The sequence below is a fragment of the Pleurodeles waltl genome, chromosome 6, assembly GCF_031143425.1.
Source record: "Pleurodeles waltl isolate 20211129_DDA chromosome 6, aPleWal1.hap1.20221129, whole genome shotgun sequence".
Lineage (NCBI taxonomy): Eukaryota > Metazoa > Chordata > Amphibia > Caudata > Salamandridae > Pleurodeles > Pleurodeles waltl.
This window is the reverse complement of record NC_090445.1, coordinates 1,667,091,979-1,667,112,878: the sequence shown is the minus strand read 5'-3', so window position 1 is coordinate 1,667,112,878 and position 20,900 is coordinate 1,667,091,979. Positions and strand designations below refer to the sequence as shown.

The following is a 20,900-nucleotide window of genomic DNA, read 5'->3' as shown; positions in this document are numbered from 1 at the left end:
TGAAAATATGTTGATTCAAAGGCTTTTCATGCCACAAAAATAAGCTTGTTATTATAATCCTGTGTCCCTCCATCTGCAAATTATCAGTCAGAGACTTCAACGTTATTTGTTGTTCTGTCAATGTCTTGTCCTGTGGGCACCCAGGTTTTCTAAATACCAAAATGGGGTTGGTTCTATCTCAATATTGATCTCTGCCCACTGGAAGCTATGGGTTTCAGAATGGCATTAACAGCTCAAAATTTCTGAAATAAAAAATTATAGAAAGCAATAATTAATTTATTGTTGTCTTCCCAATAGTGCCAAATAGCATGATAGGTACATGTTGTGCATTTATAAGTAACATAACAAAAATATTAATATGTGCAGTGTTTTATGCAACATCTCTTTGTCTTTTGTGGTTGCCATAATGAATGTTAGTTTGTGTGAAGAAATTGTCTTTATTTATCTATGGGGCTTGTCTAGCTCTTAAATAATAATTCTGATAAAAGCGCACATCTAATAAGACTTTAACAATTTTACTAGAAAGATTTAGCTGAAATATTAGGTTTAGACTGTGTGATCTGTACAACTTTCTTCTCTATCAACCGTGTTATATTTGTACTCTAGGTATGAGTGTCATTTAAGCCTCATCGTGGGTGGTAATTGTAACGCACCTACATTACCAGCAATCATTGTAGCCAGGTAATTAGTGTAACTACTATTTTAAAAAATACTAGGCCCTTCTAGCTTATAGAAAGGCAACACCTTTCTAATGTAATGCCAGTACGGCATTATCTTGCTATTTTTGAACCACCTGTCATGCGCTAAGAAAGTATTGTTTAACTTAGTAACCTAATTGAACCTTAGCTCTGAAATGTGTAACTTGTCATTCATTGTACATTTATCAATACATCAAAATTAAGCAAAACTGAAAACCTTTTTCTTTGTCCAGGAATTGTTGGTACAGTTTATTCAGATAATGAACTGCAACACAGCTTTTAAATTCTTTACACTTTGTAAATTATGTTTATATCATAAGTTTTTATTGTAAAAATTGTGCTAAGGACATTTTCTTTTTTCCTATTTTTTTCACCCATTTGATCATAACAGCACGCAAGCTTTTCTCTGGTACTGCTGAATCACTGCTTGCTGATTTTTTTCTCTCTTTCTCTTTGTTTATGTCTTTACTTTTGTGTATGCTCTTTAGAGGATGTAGCAAATTTAACAGCCAGTGATGTGATGAATCGGGTAAACCTTGGATACTTGCAAGGTAATTCTTCTCCTTGGGAGTCAAGTGTGACTCACGGCACGCAGATTAACAAGAACATGCCAACTGAGTCTATGATCTATGTGGCACTAATACCTGGGAATAATCATTCGAGATTGGATTAGCACTAGATTGGGATCAAAATGAATTGGGATTTTGGGTTATATGTGTATGCTGCCGGTTAACATCTATCTGCCACACAGAAAATCTGTGAGTCAATAAGAAGCAACTTGCTCAACTAGAGCAGGGAAAGATTTGAGGGTAACTTTACCATGAAATGCTAGGATTTGTAAATGTGCACTAGGTCCTCCTTCCTGCTGTATGTGCAGCAGCACCCAATACTTGTTTACCTAGCTCTCCGACCAACCAATACAATGTGTCAAGAGCAGAGGTTAGGCAGTATGTAGAACAGGGGTGTACAATCGATTAATCAGTTTGCTAATTTGTGATTAAGGCATTGACTGATAACCGTTTGTTGGGATTAATCTTTACATCTTTAAATAAAAAGATGATAGCTTGTTTCTTTTTAAATGTTGTTGTCCCTTTCAGCAATGTGACTATATTTAGCGTTGGATGTTAGCTCAAAATAAAAGACTTGGCCATCTTGACAGTAGAAGTTAATATTTTCTGGTAAGGCTATAAGAATTGTGTTGTGATAAGATTATAAGAATTATGATGTATCTGTTTTAAAGTACCATAAGTTCAGAGTCTTCTTTGAAATATTGGCCCATTCAAGGAAGGTTAATGAGAGGCTCTCACACCTCTTTAATACTTGTTGCATGCGTAACATCATGGGAGAGCAAAATTGTACTAGCTTCCATGAAAGCTAGTATGCACTAGGCCTTTGGTGGATTGGTGTAAACCAATGTATTCCTAAGCAACTGTATAGAAAAGCAGTTTTATGGTTGCTTATTAGAAAAGTCTGATAGGAAAGTGGAAGTTAGGCTCCGATTTGAGACTCTTAAATTAGAATTGGTAATGAATGAGACTGTTATTAAGAGCTCCAATTAAAAAACCTGAACCATTTTAATGTAGAAGACCTATGAACATCTTTGTAACTATGAATTTCCCAGTAATAGATGTACTACAGTTGCATTGAAACGTTGGCATTTTCCTGCAGTTGTGTGCTTTCTTTAGCTTAAATATGGCCTCTAATGTGGTTTCATGGAAGTCCCCAATAGACATGATATATTGCCCTAGGTCAATTCTTGTGTTAATCAAAATATTATTTTTCATCTTCAATTTGATTGAACATAGATGTTGCAAAGAAAAATATTGATCTTCAATTAAAAAGGGATTTCTCGAAATGCTTCTTTCATTTGTTTGAACATGATATTATTGCAAAAAAGTGAGGTGCTTCATAAATGCTAATGTTAAGATACTTGGTTTACTTCATTATACTTATAATCCTGATAATTGGATTGTGCATAGTACATTAAATGTCTGTGCACAAGAACTGACTGATATACATACATAGAAGAATATATAAAATATTCTACCGACGGCAATATATTAAGTGGAAGCGGACAGCTTTTGCCTTTGTGCATGACTTCATCTGAGAAAGCTTCTTCCATGGAGCAGGACTACCTGCAACAACCAAAGGCCTTACCCTAACTATGTGCCAGTCTTGATCATGCAAACTGCGCATTTGCCGTGAATGGCTCAGGTTTCGCTGGTTCTACATGTCATTCGCCATGGATGGCTCAGGTTCTTATCATGTCATTAACCATCATTTCATTCTCTGGCTTTTTCACTAGTTCCCAGCACTGTGTTTCTAACTTGTAGATGTTCTGGTTTTGAAGACAGATATCTCTTAAATTGCTCCTAAGACATTAAGAGGCCTTAGCTCACTTTTCAGAATTAGCAGTGCATGATACTCTTGCAAACTTATTTTATCCACAATCTTTTTATTCTCAATGATAACAGAATTCTATCTTTTTGCACAAACAAATTTCGCAGCAATATTACTTTGGATTGTGTTTTAAATATAAAAAAATGCATACATTCCTACTATTCATCATTCCAGGAAAGATCATTGCCCTTAAGTTACTTTAAAATTACAGGCAGTGTCCTTTTGTCAAGTCAATTGCACCTTTGTAGTTGTATTTCAGGAGCAAAGTTGACATGTTGAACATGTGGTGGCAAAGGTTTGAGATGGAGGTAATCTAATGAGGTTGTGTTATGATTTTTGTGGTCATCGCCAGAGAGTCCTTGTGGTGGCATTAATAACTCTGCAGTAAATGCATATACTTTTCATGTGACTCAGCCATGCTTTGCCAATGCATGAACACTTTCTCTGGGAAATCCGGAATATTATGGCTGTTCTATAACTACTGATGTAAGAAATATTCACCTGCGATGTTGACAGGTTGCAGTGTACAGGTACATATTGATGAGGTCCAGCACCTCTCGTCATATCACTTCAAAATCTAGTAGGTACTAAGCATAGTGGGAAATGCCCTGATATATTTGCACAAAGGTCTCTCAATGTCTATTGTAAACAAATAAAAAAGCAGCAATGCAATTACTGTAACATTATCATGCATTCAACCTACCGTATCATTATATTGCTCCACTGTCTCCATTAATCTCTGTGAAGGCTTTCAACAAATGCCATTTTACAGAGACTCGCTCATTTTCCAATAATTGTACATTTTTATCTCTGAAAATAAATCCTTAAAAAACACTTATTCAGAACATACATACAAAGTTTACATGTATGAAAATAAATGCATTGTTTCTTATCTTAGCTAGTCTTTACAGAGATCTGATTCTCAAGTAACAGCATATGTTCCAATTGTTTGTTTTGTAAGGACAACTTCACAAGTGGCATCTTAGCAAAGAGCATTTTCACCACAGTGCAAAAGTAAAAGTAGCAACATGTCCTCAATGCTAGAAGGAAGCAAATAACAGTATCCATCTTTCAAAAAGCAATGAGACAATACAGAAAACAATCCCCTCTTACATTCTTCTATTCAATATGCTAGCAGTGTCTGAAACTCGCATATTCTACGGTTGTGTAATTAAGTGAAACTATAGGAAAACTATGTGAATTTATGTGAACTTAGATGTAATTATAAGAATTGCAAATCTGTCATTTAGCACTATGTTTTTACATTAACTGTATCCTCTTATAAAATTTTGACGCTAGGAGACATTTTGGCTAAAAGTGTAGCACAGAAAACACGAGTGCCTTGAACAACAGCCATTCGAATTCTGGGTGTGTGTGTTGTCCCGGCAGCTCTGTGGTATAATTTTGCCATGGATGGCTGTGTAATTATGCAATGTTGCAATTTCAGAAACGCAATGTGAAATTCCTCAAATGATGGCAATTAGGTCACACAGTTTACAATTCACTGAGTTCTCATATGCACCTGGCAAGCATTCCTAGACTGCTTGAATGTCGAATGTTAGCAGAATATGGATTTTAAAATATTGCACTATAAAAATATTACAGCAAAAACATTGACCAAAGTATTATCACATTAAGTATATTTAACTAGGTATAGGTTTACAGTTCATAACACCACATATGCATCTTGCCAATATTTATCTTTAAGGGAGGTACATGTGGAGTTAAGAACGGTAAATCCATACCTACAAACATATGCCTACCTCCATGAGATTGTGCGTACCAATATTTAGCAACATTATGCTTGCATCACATTTATCTGCTCCATTCAATCGTTTCATGCGTTCTTCATGATTTGAAAGATTTAGGGGCAGATTTACAAGAAAGTGGCGCATCGGTCCCCATGCACCACTTTTCCTTCGTCCCCCTACTACCCACCAACAACAGCATGGTTGCGCCTCATTAACAATACGGCACACCATGGCGGTCGTTACCACAACAGCGTCAAAATGTTTGGCGCTGTTGTGGCACTTTGCTGCCAAAACTTTTGCCACTAGTCCAGCAAAGGTCAGGGAGGCCCATAGGTTATTATGGGTGCATCACTTTAACGCCTGCCTTGAGCAGCCATTAAAAATTATAGAAAAAATGGCGAAGTGAAATCTTGTAAATTTCACTGCACCAGTTTTTTGGCATTCCTGCAGGGGAACACCCATCTTGCATACATTATGTCTGGCACAGGCATAATGTGGCACAAGGGTTTGCAAAGAGGCGCAATGCATGCATTGCGCCACTTTGTAAATATGGCACAGGAATGGTCTCCCTAACGCTGCCTTAGCATACAAAAAATGAAGATAGGATAGTGCAAGGGGCTTGTAAATATGCCCCTCAGGGCCTCATCACGAGTTTGGCACTTGGACGAACTGGCTGCTAAACTCACAGGGATGAGACCGCGGGCAACTCGGCGGCCTCACCTCTAGTCGTATTACGATGTTCCCACTGGGCTGACTGGCAGGAATATCATATTGCAACGTTTTCACTGGTCAGCCCGGCTGGAACAGTTCTACGGTATTGGTCTCAGCTCCCTTAAGGGAGACGCGACCAATACCGTAGCACGACAGCACCCTCGGAATGCACACTGTCTGCAAAGTAGACATTTTTGCATTCCAAGGGTGCTGGGCAGGTGGAGCCTGCACTGCCCAGGACATGATCATGGGCAGTGCAGGGGTCCCCCTGTGGCCCCAAGCAATTCCTTTCAGACAGCCTTTTCATGGCGGTTAAACTCAGCACCGCAGTGTGTGACTACGATTCCAATTGGAATGTATGTTGGAGCAATGTATGCTGAAACCACGCATGCCTGAACAACGTGGTCAGAACAACGACCACGTTGTTACCACTAATGCCTTTACCGCGAATGCCTTAACAACAATATTTTGTTGTAAAGGCATTCCTGGTAAAGGCATGCGTGGAATGGCATGCATGGTTCCAGCATGCAACCCCCTGGCCCCCCACCCCACCCCTAAAATTCCTGGGACCCCCCCACCCCACCCCTAAAACCACCCCAACCCCCACCTCTGCCCCTAAAACTACAGTGACCACCGACCCCCACCACACCCCTAAAACCACCCCAACCCCCTCCCCTGCCCCTAAAATTACTGTGACTCACCAACCCCACCCCTGAAGGCCCCCCAACCCCTCACCCCACCCCTAAAACCTAAATTACCCAAACCGCCCACCCCGCCCATAAAACTACTGCAACCCGCCACCCGCCCCCAAAGTTACCGCATACCCTCACCACAACCCCACCCCTAAAATTACCGTGACCCCCTACCCCGCCCCTAAAACCACCCCCACCCCGTCCCTAAAACCTAAACAACCTCAACCCCCACCCCACCCCTAAAACTACAGCGATCCCCTACACCTACCCCTAAAACCTAAATTACCCCAATCCCCGACCGCCACCCCTAAAATTACCGTGACCCCCCACCCCGCCGCTAAAACCACCCCAACCCCCCCACCCCTGCCCCTAAAACCTAAACTATCCCAACCCCCACCACCACCCCTAAAACCTAAAATTACCCCAACTCCCCCACCCGCCCTAAAATTACCGCGACCCCTCCTCCTAAAACCTAAAATTACCCCAACACCCCACTTCGCCCTTAAAATTACCGCCACCCCCCACCCCGCCCCAAAACTTAAAACAACCCCAAACCCCATCCCTAAAATTACCGCAAAACCCCACACCCGCCCCTAAAACCTACAACAACCCCCACCCCGCCCCTAAACCCTAAAATTACCCCAACCCCCCTAAAATTACTGCAACCCCCACCCCTAAAACCACCCCAACCCACCCCTAAAAACAAACTACCCTGAGCCCCCACCCTTAAAAACTAAAACTACCCCACCCCGCCCCTAAAACTACCCCCAACACTACCCCAGCCCCACTTACCTGACCGCGTCCTCTCCGGTCCGGAGTCTGTTTTCCTCTGCCTAAACCACGCATGTTCGTTGTTCCGGACATGCGTGGTTAAGGCTGAGGAAAACAGGGTCGTTGTTCACGAAAGCGTTGTTCCGCTTTAGTGGATAATGACCCTCGTTGTTAAGGAGTCGTGGTTTAGGCTGCTTCCCGTCCTACTGCCATCAGCCTGTCAGGAACCATGTTCCTGGCTCGGGCAGTGGTCCCCTGATGGTCCGACCACCAGGGTCATAATATGGCGGTCGGACTGCCTGGGGTGCGGTGGCCCGACTGCCACCACTAGGCTGGCGGTCTCACAATCACCAGCCTTGTAAGGCCCTTAAATACTTATAGTTTCTGTTCTGCCTGACAGTCCATATTTATTTAAAATTGGAATAAGTCCTGTAAACTTTCAGTTGTCACAGGAGAAAAAATTGTTGCTATTACATATTCTTTCTGATGTTCCCTATCTCCTTCATGTATCATTTGTACGTCAAATATCAAAAGATACCTTTATCAAGGGACCATGCACAACCTAAAGTGGATCCCTCTCTCAAGGTATTGTTCTGCTGGGGAGATTGAAAAGTATGTTTTTGCTACAAACACCTGCAATAGTCAAAAAATTGGTTAATGTCCTGGCCAAAAACCAGCAAACATACTAATCACTCCACAATTTGTCTGGAGGAAGTGAGTCAATCATATTTAACACTGGTGTGCATGCGACTGAAGTAAGCCTAATGCTCAAAGTGTGTGGACCCAAAATTAGTGGACTGGCTGATTCTGGCAGGGCCTAGTGTCTGCCACGTAAAATGTCTTAAACCAGCCACCCATCCGTGTTGGCATGGGAATTTACAATGTACCAAGTGATGACCAAAGAAAGAGGGCATGTCAACATACAGCACCCATGGCCCATTGTTCCATTTGCCATCCAGGAGGAAAACTGGGATATTGACCTCTAAGTCAGGATCAGTGAAGGCGGGTGAACCAAAGGCCATTCCTTATGCACATCTTATGGAATAAACAATAGTAATTAAATTTGGGAAATATAGTTTGTACATCTGTGTAAGTCCTTCAAATATATGTCTCCAACTCTGACTTTCAACAAAAACCACATCATAAGGAAATAAAGGCACGTGTTCACATAAGTCACCTCACAAACACATTCAAACCCAATGAAGGAAAATATACCATTGTAAGAGATGAGATGTGTGGAAAATAGAGGGAAGCGTTGAGTAAAAGGTGGAGGAGCCATGGCTTGCCATTAATGAAACAGCTGCCACACATATGAGGCAAATACAACTTTCTACTTCCATCTGTCACCTGAGATCGGTGTGTCAATTTTGGCAACACGCCACAGCCTTCCAAAACCTGAAACTGAAAGAGCAGCAGGACACGAGATAAATGCAATGCTTAACTTGTGAAAAATGCCTGGCTTGCTGAATATCACAGCTGCCTAGCTTCCATTGTACTGCATGCCTCTTTCTTTCAGCACACTACTCTTCCTGTCTTTATATTTTACACTTGCAGGTTCTTTTTTGTCACTGTTTTGTCCTTTTGTCACTGTTTTGCAGAGGCTTTTTAAAGCATGGGCACTGTTGGCAACAGCCCAGGGGTTTCACAGCTTAAGAGACCCTGGGGAAGTGATTGGCACAGCCCTAATAACTATGTAACTAAAAACAGTTGTTGTTTCTTTTACTTCTTTTTATTGCTTGTCAGCAGGATCAGAGCACACTGACAGTCAGCCCTAAGAGAGGGTTGGACAGGTTAACCCTCAGTTTGAACTGGACATGAGCACTAGGGTTCTATTCAAAGTGCGTTCCCAGACCGACAGCACATGACTTTTCCTGCTTTATGAACTTCAAGGGAGGAGAGTATGTGGCACCTAATTCCAAGGCCATTCTACAGTTGTCTCTGGGGCCTCACAGCCTTGTTGAACTAAAGCACTTCTGCTTTGCTGCCTGTGCCAAAAAAAGGTGAGGCACGTCACTGCTCACAGAGCTGGAAGTGGGACAGGAGGACGATGGGCTTAGGCTGGGGCAGCAGCAGTGTTTGCCCCTTTGTGCTGTTTTTGCCTGAAGGCTGGGTCCAGATTAGCTTGCACATTTGGACCATGTAGGGGACTCACCATTGGAGTAATGAAACTTGAGGGGGCACAGTATATGGAGTCCCCCCTCCGGATTCACTCAGGAGCTCTCGGGACAGTGTACTGTGCTGAGGTGGACCTATGTAGCTTTGCCCCCCCCCGACACCATAGGGCCTGCAGGCCTTTGTTACGTCACTGGGATAGACCCCCTAAGGTGGAGGAGGAGTGACTAGGAAATGAGGGCTACCTACTATTGAATGGAATGTGTGTGGAAGGAAGTAAAGAGGGGCTAAAGGGGAGTCTGGAGGGGTTTCGAGAGGGACATGAACCCTCTTACTTATAAATAAGTGAGCCTCTCACTGTTCACAAACTTCACTTCTAAACTTATTACAGCCAAAAAGGACTCAAAACAATAGTAACTGTACTCCAGCCCAGACCTGGGTTAAGTCCAGTACCACACTTGATCACTCACAAATATCGCAACACTCTCCAATAGAAAATAATGGAGGCAGGGACGTAGCGTAAAGCCCTACAGGGAAAAATGTTAAAATCAATGAAATTCAGCTGTTAAAGTTATTTCATGTAACTCTAACTCGTGCCCTAAGGTAACTATAACTCGTGCCCTCGCCATGCACAGTTTTCTCATAAATAATTTTATTGCAAATGTTACAGTGATATTGTCAACTTGTTAACCATAACTATAACTGCTGAATTTCTATGGTTTTGTGCAAGTAAATTCAGATCTTAACTATAACGTCCCTGTAACCTTTTTTTCTTTTTTCAGTGAATATATCTATTGACACTCTTCTGATAAGCCCCTTTGCTGCCCTAGTAAATGTATGCCAGTAGTCATGATAAGAAGCATGGGTGCTATCCAATTATAGTTACTTGATATAACCAGCACATCTGAATTTCTGTGGTTTTGTGCTTGTAAAATTTGATCCTAACTATAACGTCTATGTAACCTTTGGGATTTAGCTAACATCTAAGGATTTTGTTATTCTATTTCCTAACTATAACCTCCTTGTAACTTTTGTTTATTTCAGTGAATTTCTGGTGCTTTTTAATGTTAAGCAAGATACCCATCACAATGCACGCTGGGGAAGGTTGGAAGCAGGGCCTGGCCTGGCATTGTGCTGCCCCCACCCAAGCTTGGTGCCCCTGCCCCCCCTCCCCCTTGCAATCCATTCCATTGTCCAAGTCCATGCCCCTGCCCCCTCATTACAGCCCTGTGTGGCAGTTGTTCTGCCACTCCTCTTCCTGCCTGCCCTGAACAGTTAGCTTGCTGACCCATCCACTTCTTCCCTACCCCTCGTTGTCCGAGTCCATGCACCAACCCCCTCCCTCCTGTCCTGCATAGTCCGATGTGCAGCCACTTCACCCTTCCACCTGCCCATCATGATCTGTTTGTCTGCAACTGTCCCTCCTGTCTGTCCAGTATGGCCAGCTTGCTGCCCTTGCCTGTTTCACCTCTGCACTCTATAGTCCATGTGCATGGCCCTGTCCCCTCTCTATTGCTTTCCATGGTCAATTGTGCTGCACTGACATACAGCTTGCCCTGTGTAGTGTATTGTGCTGCTGCAACTGCTGACGCTTGCCTTGCAAGATCAGTTTGGTGCCCCTGCGCATCTCACTCCTGCCCTCTGTTATCCAAGTCACGTCCCTACCCCATTCCTCCTGCCCTCTGTGATCCAGTATGTACCATACTTGCCAACATTCTGAACTTGATAAGAGGGAAAGCTTGAAACAAAATTCTGGGAAAATGATTTTCCAAATTGACTTACATTGTAAAGAGGAGATTTTAGGCAGGAGACAGATAAAATAAAGCCCTTTTCGATTTAAACACATTGGTGGTCATTCCAACCTTGGCGGTAAAATCAGCTTACTGCTGTCAGAAGACCGCCAACATACCGTCGCAGTAAACCGCCACGGTCATTCTGGCCAACAACAGGCAAACCCCCAAAATACAGACATCCACAAAAGTCCGCCACACCAAAGGGCAGCGAGAAACTGGCGATGACCAAACCTCCACCGTCATGCCAACAGAAATACGCCCACACTATCACGACACACGAATCCACGCGGCGGTCTTTCAAACGCGGTATTCTATTGGCGGTACACACTGCTGCGCTCAAAATACACACACACTTACAAAATACAGCCACATTGGACAAATCAAAATACACACACCTGATACACATACAAACACCACTCCCACACACCCAAGACAATATAAAACACACACCCACATCACCCTCAAACCCCCACTCCTCCAGAATCGGGACCACGCACAGAGAAATAGAGATCCGAGCACCCAGATGCGCATTTTACTTTCACCCAGCAATATTACCACGCACTTCACACAACACACCAATACACATCACCACACTTAGCACCACACAGTCCACCCCACACATCACCCACACCACCCCATGGCACCGCAAAGACACCCCAGGTTTTCTGAGGATGAACTCAGGGTCATGGTGGAGGAAATCACACGGGTAGAGCCACAGCTCTTCGGAACACAGGTGCAGCACACCTCCATTGCCAGGAAGATGGAGCTATGGAGCAGAATAGTCGACAGGGTAAATGCAGTGGGACAGCACCCAAGAAATAGGGACGACATCAGGAAGCGGTGGAACGACCTACAGGGGAAGGTGCGTTCAATGGTATCCAGGCACAACATCGCAGTGCAGCGGACTGGCGGCAGACCCCCACCTCCTCCCCCAGAATTTACAACATGGGAGGAGCAGGTCTTGGCGATCCTGCATCCTGAGGGCCTCGCAGGAGTATCTGGAGGAATGGACTCTGGTATGTCTCATCTTCACTACTTCATCCCCCCCACCCCACCAGCATGCCAACTCATACCCCCACCCTCACCCTCACCCCCATCACACCTACTCCTTGCAAATGTCTCACCATCACAACCCACCCATCCCAACCCCAAGCCCTGCATGCGACCACAAAGCATGGACACCCATCACCAAAGCATGCCCACTGCACATCCCCATCCCCCCCCCCAAACCACAGTCACAAAAGCCCCCACACAGGAATGCCAGCACTGGGGTACACGGGCACCCACCCATTGCACGCTATGGCACACACAGATGCAATAACCATCCATTTATACCCCTGCAGGACCCGAATGCCACGTCACCGCGCAGGAGGGTCCACAAATGTCCACTCCACCCCCAGAAGAGGCCCACAGTGATGACAGCACCTCTGTCGACCTGGATCTAGATGACCAGCACGGCCCATCGGGGACCTCGGGACAGTCGGTTCCCCTCAGACAGCCACAGGACACAGCAGACCTTCCCCCCTCTGGGAACACCAGCACAGCACCCACCCAGCGGGCCCATCCCTCTGTCCCCAGGACACGTCAATCAGCGGTGTGTCCACCACTACAGGGCACCCAGGTTAACTCACCACCCCAACAACAACAGGGACCTGGGGGCAGTGGTAGTGGGCACACGGTCCAGGGGACAGAGGCCCAGGGAAGCAGGGGAACTGGGAGAACTGCTGTGCGACAGGGGGGGGGACAGGCCCAGGGAACCCACTCTCCACGAGGCCCTCTCCTCCATCATGGGAGCCTACCATCATTCCCAGGAGACGATGGCGACGGTCCTGGCCAGGTTTCAGGAGATCCAGCTCCTGCAGGAGGAACAGTATTTGGGGTTCAGGGAGGAACTACGAACCATCAGTTCTGTCCCTGGGCACCTTTGAACGGACTTTGAATCAGGTAGTCACCACATTGCGGGACACTGTGGCACCACAAAGGGCCCCTGACACTAGCATGGACCAAGAACTGCCTACCACCTCTGCCGGCGCCAGTGGACAGGAGGCCCCGCCACAGGACCAACAGGCCACCAGCACCCCACCCCCTGCAGAAGGAGAACCACCCCGCAAGCGGGCCCTGAGATCCAGGAAGAAGACAGAGTAAGATGCCAAGACCCCCGCCAGCAAAGGATACCTCCCTGATTGTCATCCCACTGACCCACATTGTGACCCTGTCCATCCTTAAACTGCCCCTGCTCCACTTCTCACAGCCATTTGGACAATGCACCTGTGATAATACTAGTCTGGACTCTGCCATGGACAATCCTCCACCATCACCCCTCACCGATTTGCAACCACCCACCAATATAGAGCACAGAAATAAACACAGTCATTGCAAAAAACATTCTGGAGTCTGGCTGTGATTTAGTACAAATGTATTAGAGATTACTGTGCCAAAATGCATATTTACATTGTGATGCCAACATACCACTGTCACACAGCTGTAGTCCATGGGGAAACAAAGCAGATGTCACGCAGTGGGGCCCACATCTCTGAAATCGGAAGGGAAAGTCACAACTCAGTTACCATACACTGGGGGAAAAGGACAGATAGTAGAGACGTAGTAGTGGTTAAGTATATGTAATATGCCGGTGTGGATTCTTACCTGTGTGTCACTGAAAATACTGCTATATTACTGTGTTCCTGTTGTCTATGTCGTCCTGTTCGGCTTCCTCGTCTTCACTCTCCACAGCTGCTACAATACCACCACCTGGACCATCCTCCTGCAGAAAAGGCACCTGGCGTCGCAAAGCCAGGTTGTGAAGCATACAGCAGGCCACGATGATCTGGCACACCTTCTTTGGTGAGTAGTAGAGAGAACCACCTGTCATATGGAGGCACCGAAACCTGGCCTTCAGGAGGCCGAAGGTCCGCTCGATCACCCTCCTAGTTCGCCCATGGGTCTCATTGTAGCGTTCCTCTGCCCTTGTCCTGGGATTCCTCACTGGGGTCAGTAGCCATGACAGGTTGGGGTAACCAGAGTCACCAATTAGCCACACATGGTGCCTCTGGAATTGACCCATCACGTAAGGGATGCTGCTATTCCGCATGATGTACGCGTCATGCACTGAGCCAGGGAACTTGGCATTTACATGGGAGATGTACTGGTCTGCCAAACACACCATCTGTACATTCATCGAATGATAACTCTTCCTGTTTCTGTACACCTGTTCACTCCTGCTGGGGGGTACCAAAGCCACATGTGTCCCATCAATGGCACCTATGATGTTGGGGATATGTCCAAGGGCATAGAAGTCACCTTTCACTGTAGGCAAATCCCCCACCTCAGGGAAAACGATGTAGCTGCGCATGTGTTTCAGCAGGGCAGACAACACTCTGGACAACACCTTGGAAAACATAGGCTGAGACATCCCTGATGATATGGCCACTGTTGTTTGAAATGACCCACTTGCAAAGAAATGGAGCACTGACAGCACCTGCACTAGAGGGGGGATCCCTGTGGGTTGGCGGATTGGTGACATCAGGTCTGGCTCCAGCTGGGCACACAGTTCATGGATAGTGGCTCGGTCAAGCCTGTATGTCAGTATGGCATGTCTTTCCTCCATTGTCGACAGGTCCACCAGTGGTCTGTACACGGTAAGATTCCTCCATCTCCTCGCGTGTGCCAGCGGACGGTGCCTATGAAGGACAACAGCGAGCACAGAGTCAATCAACCCACAGGTACGTAACCACAGCTCGCACATAACACGATTCCCAATGCATTGAATGTCTAGTATGAGTGTTGATGCAAGGCCTAGGTATGTGTGACGCAGTAGAAAGAAAGCCATGTGGGCCCCTGAAATGGCGGCTGCCTGACCTGTGAAGTGCGACAATGGGATGTGAGGTAAATGCGCTGGCGTGGCACACCGTGGCGGTAGGCGATCGAAGACCGCGGCGCTAAGCACCATTGGTTAACATTGAACCCTATGGGTCTCAGGAGCCAATGAAGATGTGCGCCGGCGGTCGCGGTACGCACCGCCGCGGTACGCACCGCCGCGGTACGCACCGCCGCGGGCGTGACCGCCATTTTCTATCAGCTTAATCACTCGATACCTGATCTTCGACAGGAGAGGACCTACACTGCAAGTGCTGCTGTGACCTCGGTCTGGAAGAGACAATGGCTCATGCGACTGGGGAAAGGGCCCCTGCCTTCACTGCTCAGGAATTGGAGAAACTTGTGGATGGGGTCCTCCCCCAGTATGCGCTACTCTACGGTCCTCCAGACCAACAGGTAAGTACACTGGGACCATGCTTTGTGGGCAATGCCTGTGTTGAGTGGGGTGGATGAATGATGGTGGGGAGGGGAGCGATTGAGGCATGCATCAAACGACGGTGAGAGCATGTGCCACATGGCAGAGGTAGTGATGGGGGGCCACTCACATTGAGCATGCAGATGGTGATGACTATTTTTCCCCCCTGTACATTTCACATAGGTCAGCGCCCACCAGAAGATCAATATTTGGCGTGCCATCGCCATGGAAGTCCGGACCCTGGGGGTCCACCAGAGACGGGGCACCCACTGCCGGAAGAGATGGGAGGACATCCAACGCTGGAGCAGGAAGACGGTGGAGGCTCAGCTGGGGATGGCCTCCCAACGTGGGAGGGGTGCCAGTCGGACTTTGACCCCCCTGATGTCCCGGATCCTGGCGGTGGCCTACCCCGATTTGGATGGGCGTGTGAGGACATCACAGCAGACACAAGGGGGTGAGTACACTCTCATTCTGTTGACTTTGCGCGCAGTGGAGGTGTCTGGGTGGGGGAGGAGGGCTGTGGGTACCCTAGGCCAGGGCGATTTCTGTAGGCTAGGCCCCTCCGTAAGGCATGGCCCTGTGCCCCCGACCCCCACCTCTGTCGGGTGCCAAGTACAGCTAATCAAGGCCCTGTGTCATCTATGTGTGCAGATGTCGTCCATAGGCTTGCAGGCCATGTTCCACGGATTGAGTAGTCGACCCCAAGTGCGCGGCGTAGTGCAGGGGGCTTCTGTGTCTGTCCTGTCCGCCAACGGTGTCGCCAATGCATGCACTCAACATGTCTTTATTTTCTCCCTCCCCCCTTTTTTGTGGTCTTCCTGTTCATGTGTGCATTAGCATCATCAGGCGGAGGAGAAGTGGCATCGGAGCACGAGGGAGATGCATCCCACATGGCCATGGAGGGCCATGCAACGGACTCCGAATTCACCAGAGGGCGAGGGGAGCTCCACAGCGGGGACTCGGGCAGACATCAGCGACACGGACTCGTCCTCTGAAGGGAGCTCCCTTGTGGTGGCGGCAACATCTGTGCCCCCCGCATCAACAGGTACAGACGCCACCCACCGCACCAGCACCGCCCTCCCAGCAGCCCCTCAGCATTTGCCCCGTGCCCGCTCACCCAGGAAGGTGGGCATCTCCTTCGGCCCAGGCACCTCAGGCCCTGCCCCAGTCACCCCTGCTGCCCTCAGTGAGGAGGTCATTGACCTCCTGAGGACGCTCACTGTTGGGAAGTCTACCATTTTGAATGCCATCCAGGGTGTAGAAAGAGAGGTGCACCAGAGTAATGCATACCTGGAGGGCATTCATTCTGGTCAGGCTGCCCTACAGCGATCGTTTAACACTATGGCCTCAGCACTGAGGGCAGCCATTGTCCCTGTCTCTAGCCTCCCCCCTCCAACTTCCTCCACCCAGACCCTATCACCTGTACCTCTGCCTATCCCTGACACACCATCAGACCAGCCTGCACACACCTCAACACCCAAGGGAAGCTCAGGCAGACATAAGCACCACACATCACACAGGCATTCACACAAGCAACATCCACATACAGACATACCAACACCCACTGCCTCCACTGTGTCCCCCTAATCCTCGTCTCCCTCCTCCCTCCCTGTCACGTCTCCACTCACACCTGCATGCACAACATCTTCAGCCACTACGTCCATCACCAGCACACACACCAGAACCCCCCGCACACGTGCAGTCACCACCCCCACTACCATTTACACGTCCCCTGTGTCCTCTCCCAGTGTGTCTGTGACCCCCTCTTCCAAGATACACAAACGCAGGCAGCCACCCGCCCAACAGCCATCCACCTCACGACAGCCTCCAGCCAAAGCACCTGCACCCAAAGACACCAGACTTCATACTCCTACAACCACAACCTCTTCCTCCACTCCCATACCCACTACACCTACACGTCCCACTGCTCCTAAGAAGTTTTTCCTGACCAAACTCAACCTCTTTCCACCAACTCCCCCACCCCGTCCATGTCATAGGACTATAGTCAGCACCTCAGCCACGACAAAACCGGGCCCTGTCATGACAGTCTGCCATGGACTGTGGAGTCCCCCACCCTCCAGGGCAGCAAGTTCAGTACGGAGCCAAGGCACGGGTAGCCCAACCCCGGAGAAACATCCAAAGATAGGCAGTGGGCGGCGCAAGAGGGTGAAAACAGCAGGGACTAAAACCCCTACCATGGCTCCGGCAGGAAGTGTGGAGACAGCTGGCACACCGCCCAAGGTGGGGAAGAGACTCAGGCGATCAGGGAAGGCTGGGAAGGGCAGCACGCCCGACAACACCGCCATCAGCCCAGCTGGCCAGGAGGGCCCCGCCAGCCCCATCCCAGGTGGGCAGGAGGGCCCCGCCAGCCCCATCCCAGGTGGGCAGGAGGCCACCAACAGGCCCGGCACTGCAGCCCAGGAGGGCCCTGCCAGCCACAGGACAGATGGGCAGGAAGGCTCCGCCAGCCACAGGACAGGTGGCAAATTACCTCCACGCCATGGCCAGATCCGCTGCACTGGGCACCGCCGTCCCAAGCACTGCTGAAATGGGCACCGCCGTCTCAAGCACCACTGAACCGGGCCCTTCATCTCAAGCACCGCTGAACTGGGCACCGCCGTCTCAAGCACCGCTGAACTGGGCACCGCCGTCTCAAGCACCGCTGAACTGGGCCCTTCATCTCAAGCACCGCTGCACTGGGCACCGCCGTCTCAAGCACCGCTGAACTGGGCACCGCCGTCTCAAGCACCACTGAACTGGGCCCTTCATCTCAAGCACCGCTGCACTGGGCCCTTCATCTCAAGCACGCTGAACTGGGCACCGCCGTCTCAAGTACCGCTGCACTGGGCCCTTCATCTCAAGCACCGCTGAACTGGGCTCCGCCGTCTCAAGCACCGCTACCCCATGAGCGGCAGGGGCTGGCCCGCATCTGTGTTGGGCAGGGCTGCACGAAGCACTCTGGGCACAAAGCCCCCTCCAGAACCAGTGGAGACTGTTATCCACTTGTGAGACTGTGGCTTTGCACTCCCCAGGATGGTCCAGTGGGCAAACCACCCACTGCAGAGACTTGTGAGACTGTGGCTTTTAACTCCCCAGGATGGTCCAGTGGGCAAACCACCCACTGCAGAGACTTGTAAAAATGTGGCTTTGCACTCCCCAGGATGGTCCAGTGGGCAAACCACCCACTGCAGGGACTTGTGAGACTGTGGCTTTGCGCTCCCCAGGATTGAACAGTGGCCATGGAGGCCCCTCGTGGATCTGGCGTCGTTCACTCATCTGGCTGAGGTGCCCCCCCTTCCCTTCCCCCTGAGGTGCCTGTAGTTTTGCTATCTGATGCTCCTGCAGTGTTCTCTCCGTTAGAGTCACGTATCTTGTGTGGGCTTTGCCCATGTGATTTGGGCCCAGTGGTCCACGGACAATGCATGCTACAATGCTCGGACTTGTACATTTATGTATGACAGATTTTTTGATGTGTAGATATATTTTTAAGCCAGTTATACAATATATTCTAATGTTTAGAATAATTTCCTTTTGTATTTGCATTCTTCCAGGGGGCTTGGGGGGCGTCACTCTGATGTGTTGCTATGCATTGATGTGTGTGTTGTAGTGGGTGAGGGTGAGGGTGGGTGTGTCGCGTATGTGTGTACCCGTAGTATGTTCTTCTCCCCCCCTCCCCTGTGTCGTAGGTGCAGTACTCACCGTTGTCTTCTGCGCCGGCGTTCGTGCTCCTGGTAGAGGAGTAGGAACACTATCGCTGGGAGTATGTGGAGTTCGGGTTCCATGCTGTCCTGATTCCTCGTGGGGTATATGGAGGTGGGCGTTTTCCCTTCGAAATGGCTGTTTCTGCCGTGTTTATATCGGCGGGGCTACCGCCCCGGAAAAGGTGGCGGATTGGTAGGTTGTGATACAGTGGGCGGTACATTGTCTCCCGCCTGTCTGTTGGCGGTGACCGCCGCGCTGTTTGTTTGTGCCGCCGTGGCGGGCGGTGTGGTAATGTGGCGGTCTCTGTTGGCGGTTTCCGCCAGGGTCAGAATTCCATTTTTTACCCCGCCAGCCTGTTTGCGGTTTGGCCGCAGGTTTAACACAGACCGCCAGGGTTGGAATGACCCCCATTGTCTCCTGCCTGAATCGGGTGTGTTTGCATGCATGGTTGTACTGCCTCTGCCTTCTTCCTTCTGCCCTCAGTGGTCTGTTAAATTGCCTCAGCCTCTCTTGCCTGTTCTGTATGGTTGGTTTGGTGCCCCTGCCCCCCTTTATCCTGCCCTCCATGGTCCGTTGTGCTGCCACTGCCCTTCCCACCTGCCTAGCATGGTTGACTTGTTGCATCTGCACCCTCCTCTCTGCCCTCAGTTATCTGAATCTGTGCCCCTGATCGCTGCCTCCTCACAGTATTCCAATGAACAGCTAGATTGCTAACATTCTATATTTATTACAAATGTGTGGCATGCCTGACATCATCTTGAAGTAATCAAAACTGTAACACCTAAAACATTTTTTTTAGAAATATAAAAATGACGGGGTCTTATTCCCATAGAAATGTTAGTTAGTGCTCTAAAAACAAAAATGAAGACATATTTTCTGAGTTGCCAAATAGCGACAAAGCACTTTAAAATTATTTGCCATCTTTAATTTTTTCTATCCCATTGATCATACAGCATATGTGTTACAGCCAGGGCTGCAGACTTTGCAACTGGGGAACCAGGTTTGAGTTTTGGCGTAAGCTCGACATCCTGTGATTTTGGGCAAATTACTTAATTTCCCCGTGCCTAAAACTAAAATAAAAACTGTCCTTGTGTAATGTAACTAATGCTCATGCAGGGCCCTCCAATACCTTTGGTGACTTGGTTTGCACACTTCTGTCATTGAGTTATACTGGGGCTACATTTTGGTGATAGTTGGGCTACATTTGGGCTCTTTTTTCCTCTGGTGGTCATTCTGGGAAACCTATTTGTCATGAAGCTCCCTAATTTACTCATTTACTACAGTATCCTCAGTAGAAAATGCTTTCGGTTTTCTACTTCGATGTGATCAAGATGGTGTTCAGATGTGCCACACTTTTGGTGTAAATTCAGAATGTTAGCACTCTAGTTGCTCATTAGAACACTGTAGCAAAGCTGCTGATCACTAGGGAGTTACCTGGCAGTCTGCTGCTGGTGTTGAAAGTGCATGTCAGAACATTTTAATGAAATTGAAGAGGAAGATATTTGGAAACTCACTTAAAACATGTCCTAATATCTCTTTCTACAGCACTAACCATAATTTCTAGGGAAAAAATGAGCCCTTCATTGTGTTCCTTTCCAAATTAAGGGCCAGATGTACGAAAAAAGCAAATTGCGAGTTGCAATTTGCGAGTCCTTCCGACTCGCAAATTGCAACTCGCAATTTGGTATGCAGTACGGTGTCTCAGACACCGACTGCAACTCGCAATGGGGTGGGTCGCAAATTGCGGCCCCATTGCGAGTATAGGCACTCGCTAACATGGAGGCCTGCTGTAGTCAAAAAATGATATAGCTCACTATCTTGTTTCGTACCTCTATCTTTGGCCCATAATTTGATACTCCATCTGGCATCACTTCTTCTCAGATCTGCCATGGGATCCCCTCCTCTCAAGTGGAATCTGACATGATTTATTCCCAGAAATGTGATGGTGGGAAATTTAGTTCCTATATGTGTTTCATTCA

The 20,900-nt window shown here is 48.0% G+C and overlaps 1 protein-coding gene across 5 annotated transcripts in view; it reads left to right on the top strand.

The window, feature by feature from the left end:
- The window catches only part of KCNT1 (potassium sodium-activated channel subfamily T member 1), a 1,355,573-nt gene that overhangs the window by 1,299,360 nt on the left and 35,313 nt on the right, over positions 1-20,900 (top strand). For 3 of the 5 annotated variants that reach the window (XM_069241641.1, XM_069241643.1, XM_069241644.1), the window contains exon 30: positions 1,187-1,249. The exons of the other annotated variants lie outside the window; for them this stretch is intronic. In XM_069241641.1, coding sequence (XP_069097742.1) covers positions 1,187-1,249 — 63 coding nt within the window. The remainder of the gene's footprint in view (positions 1-1,186; positions 1,250-20,900) is intronic. 5 annotated transcript variants of the gene reach the window in all.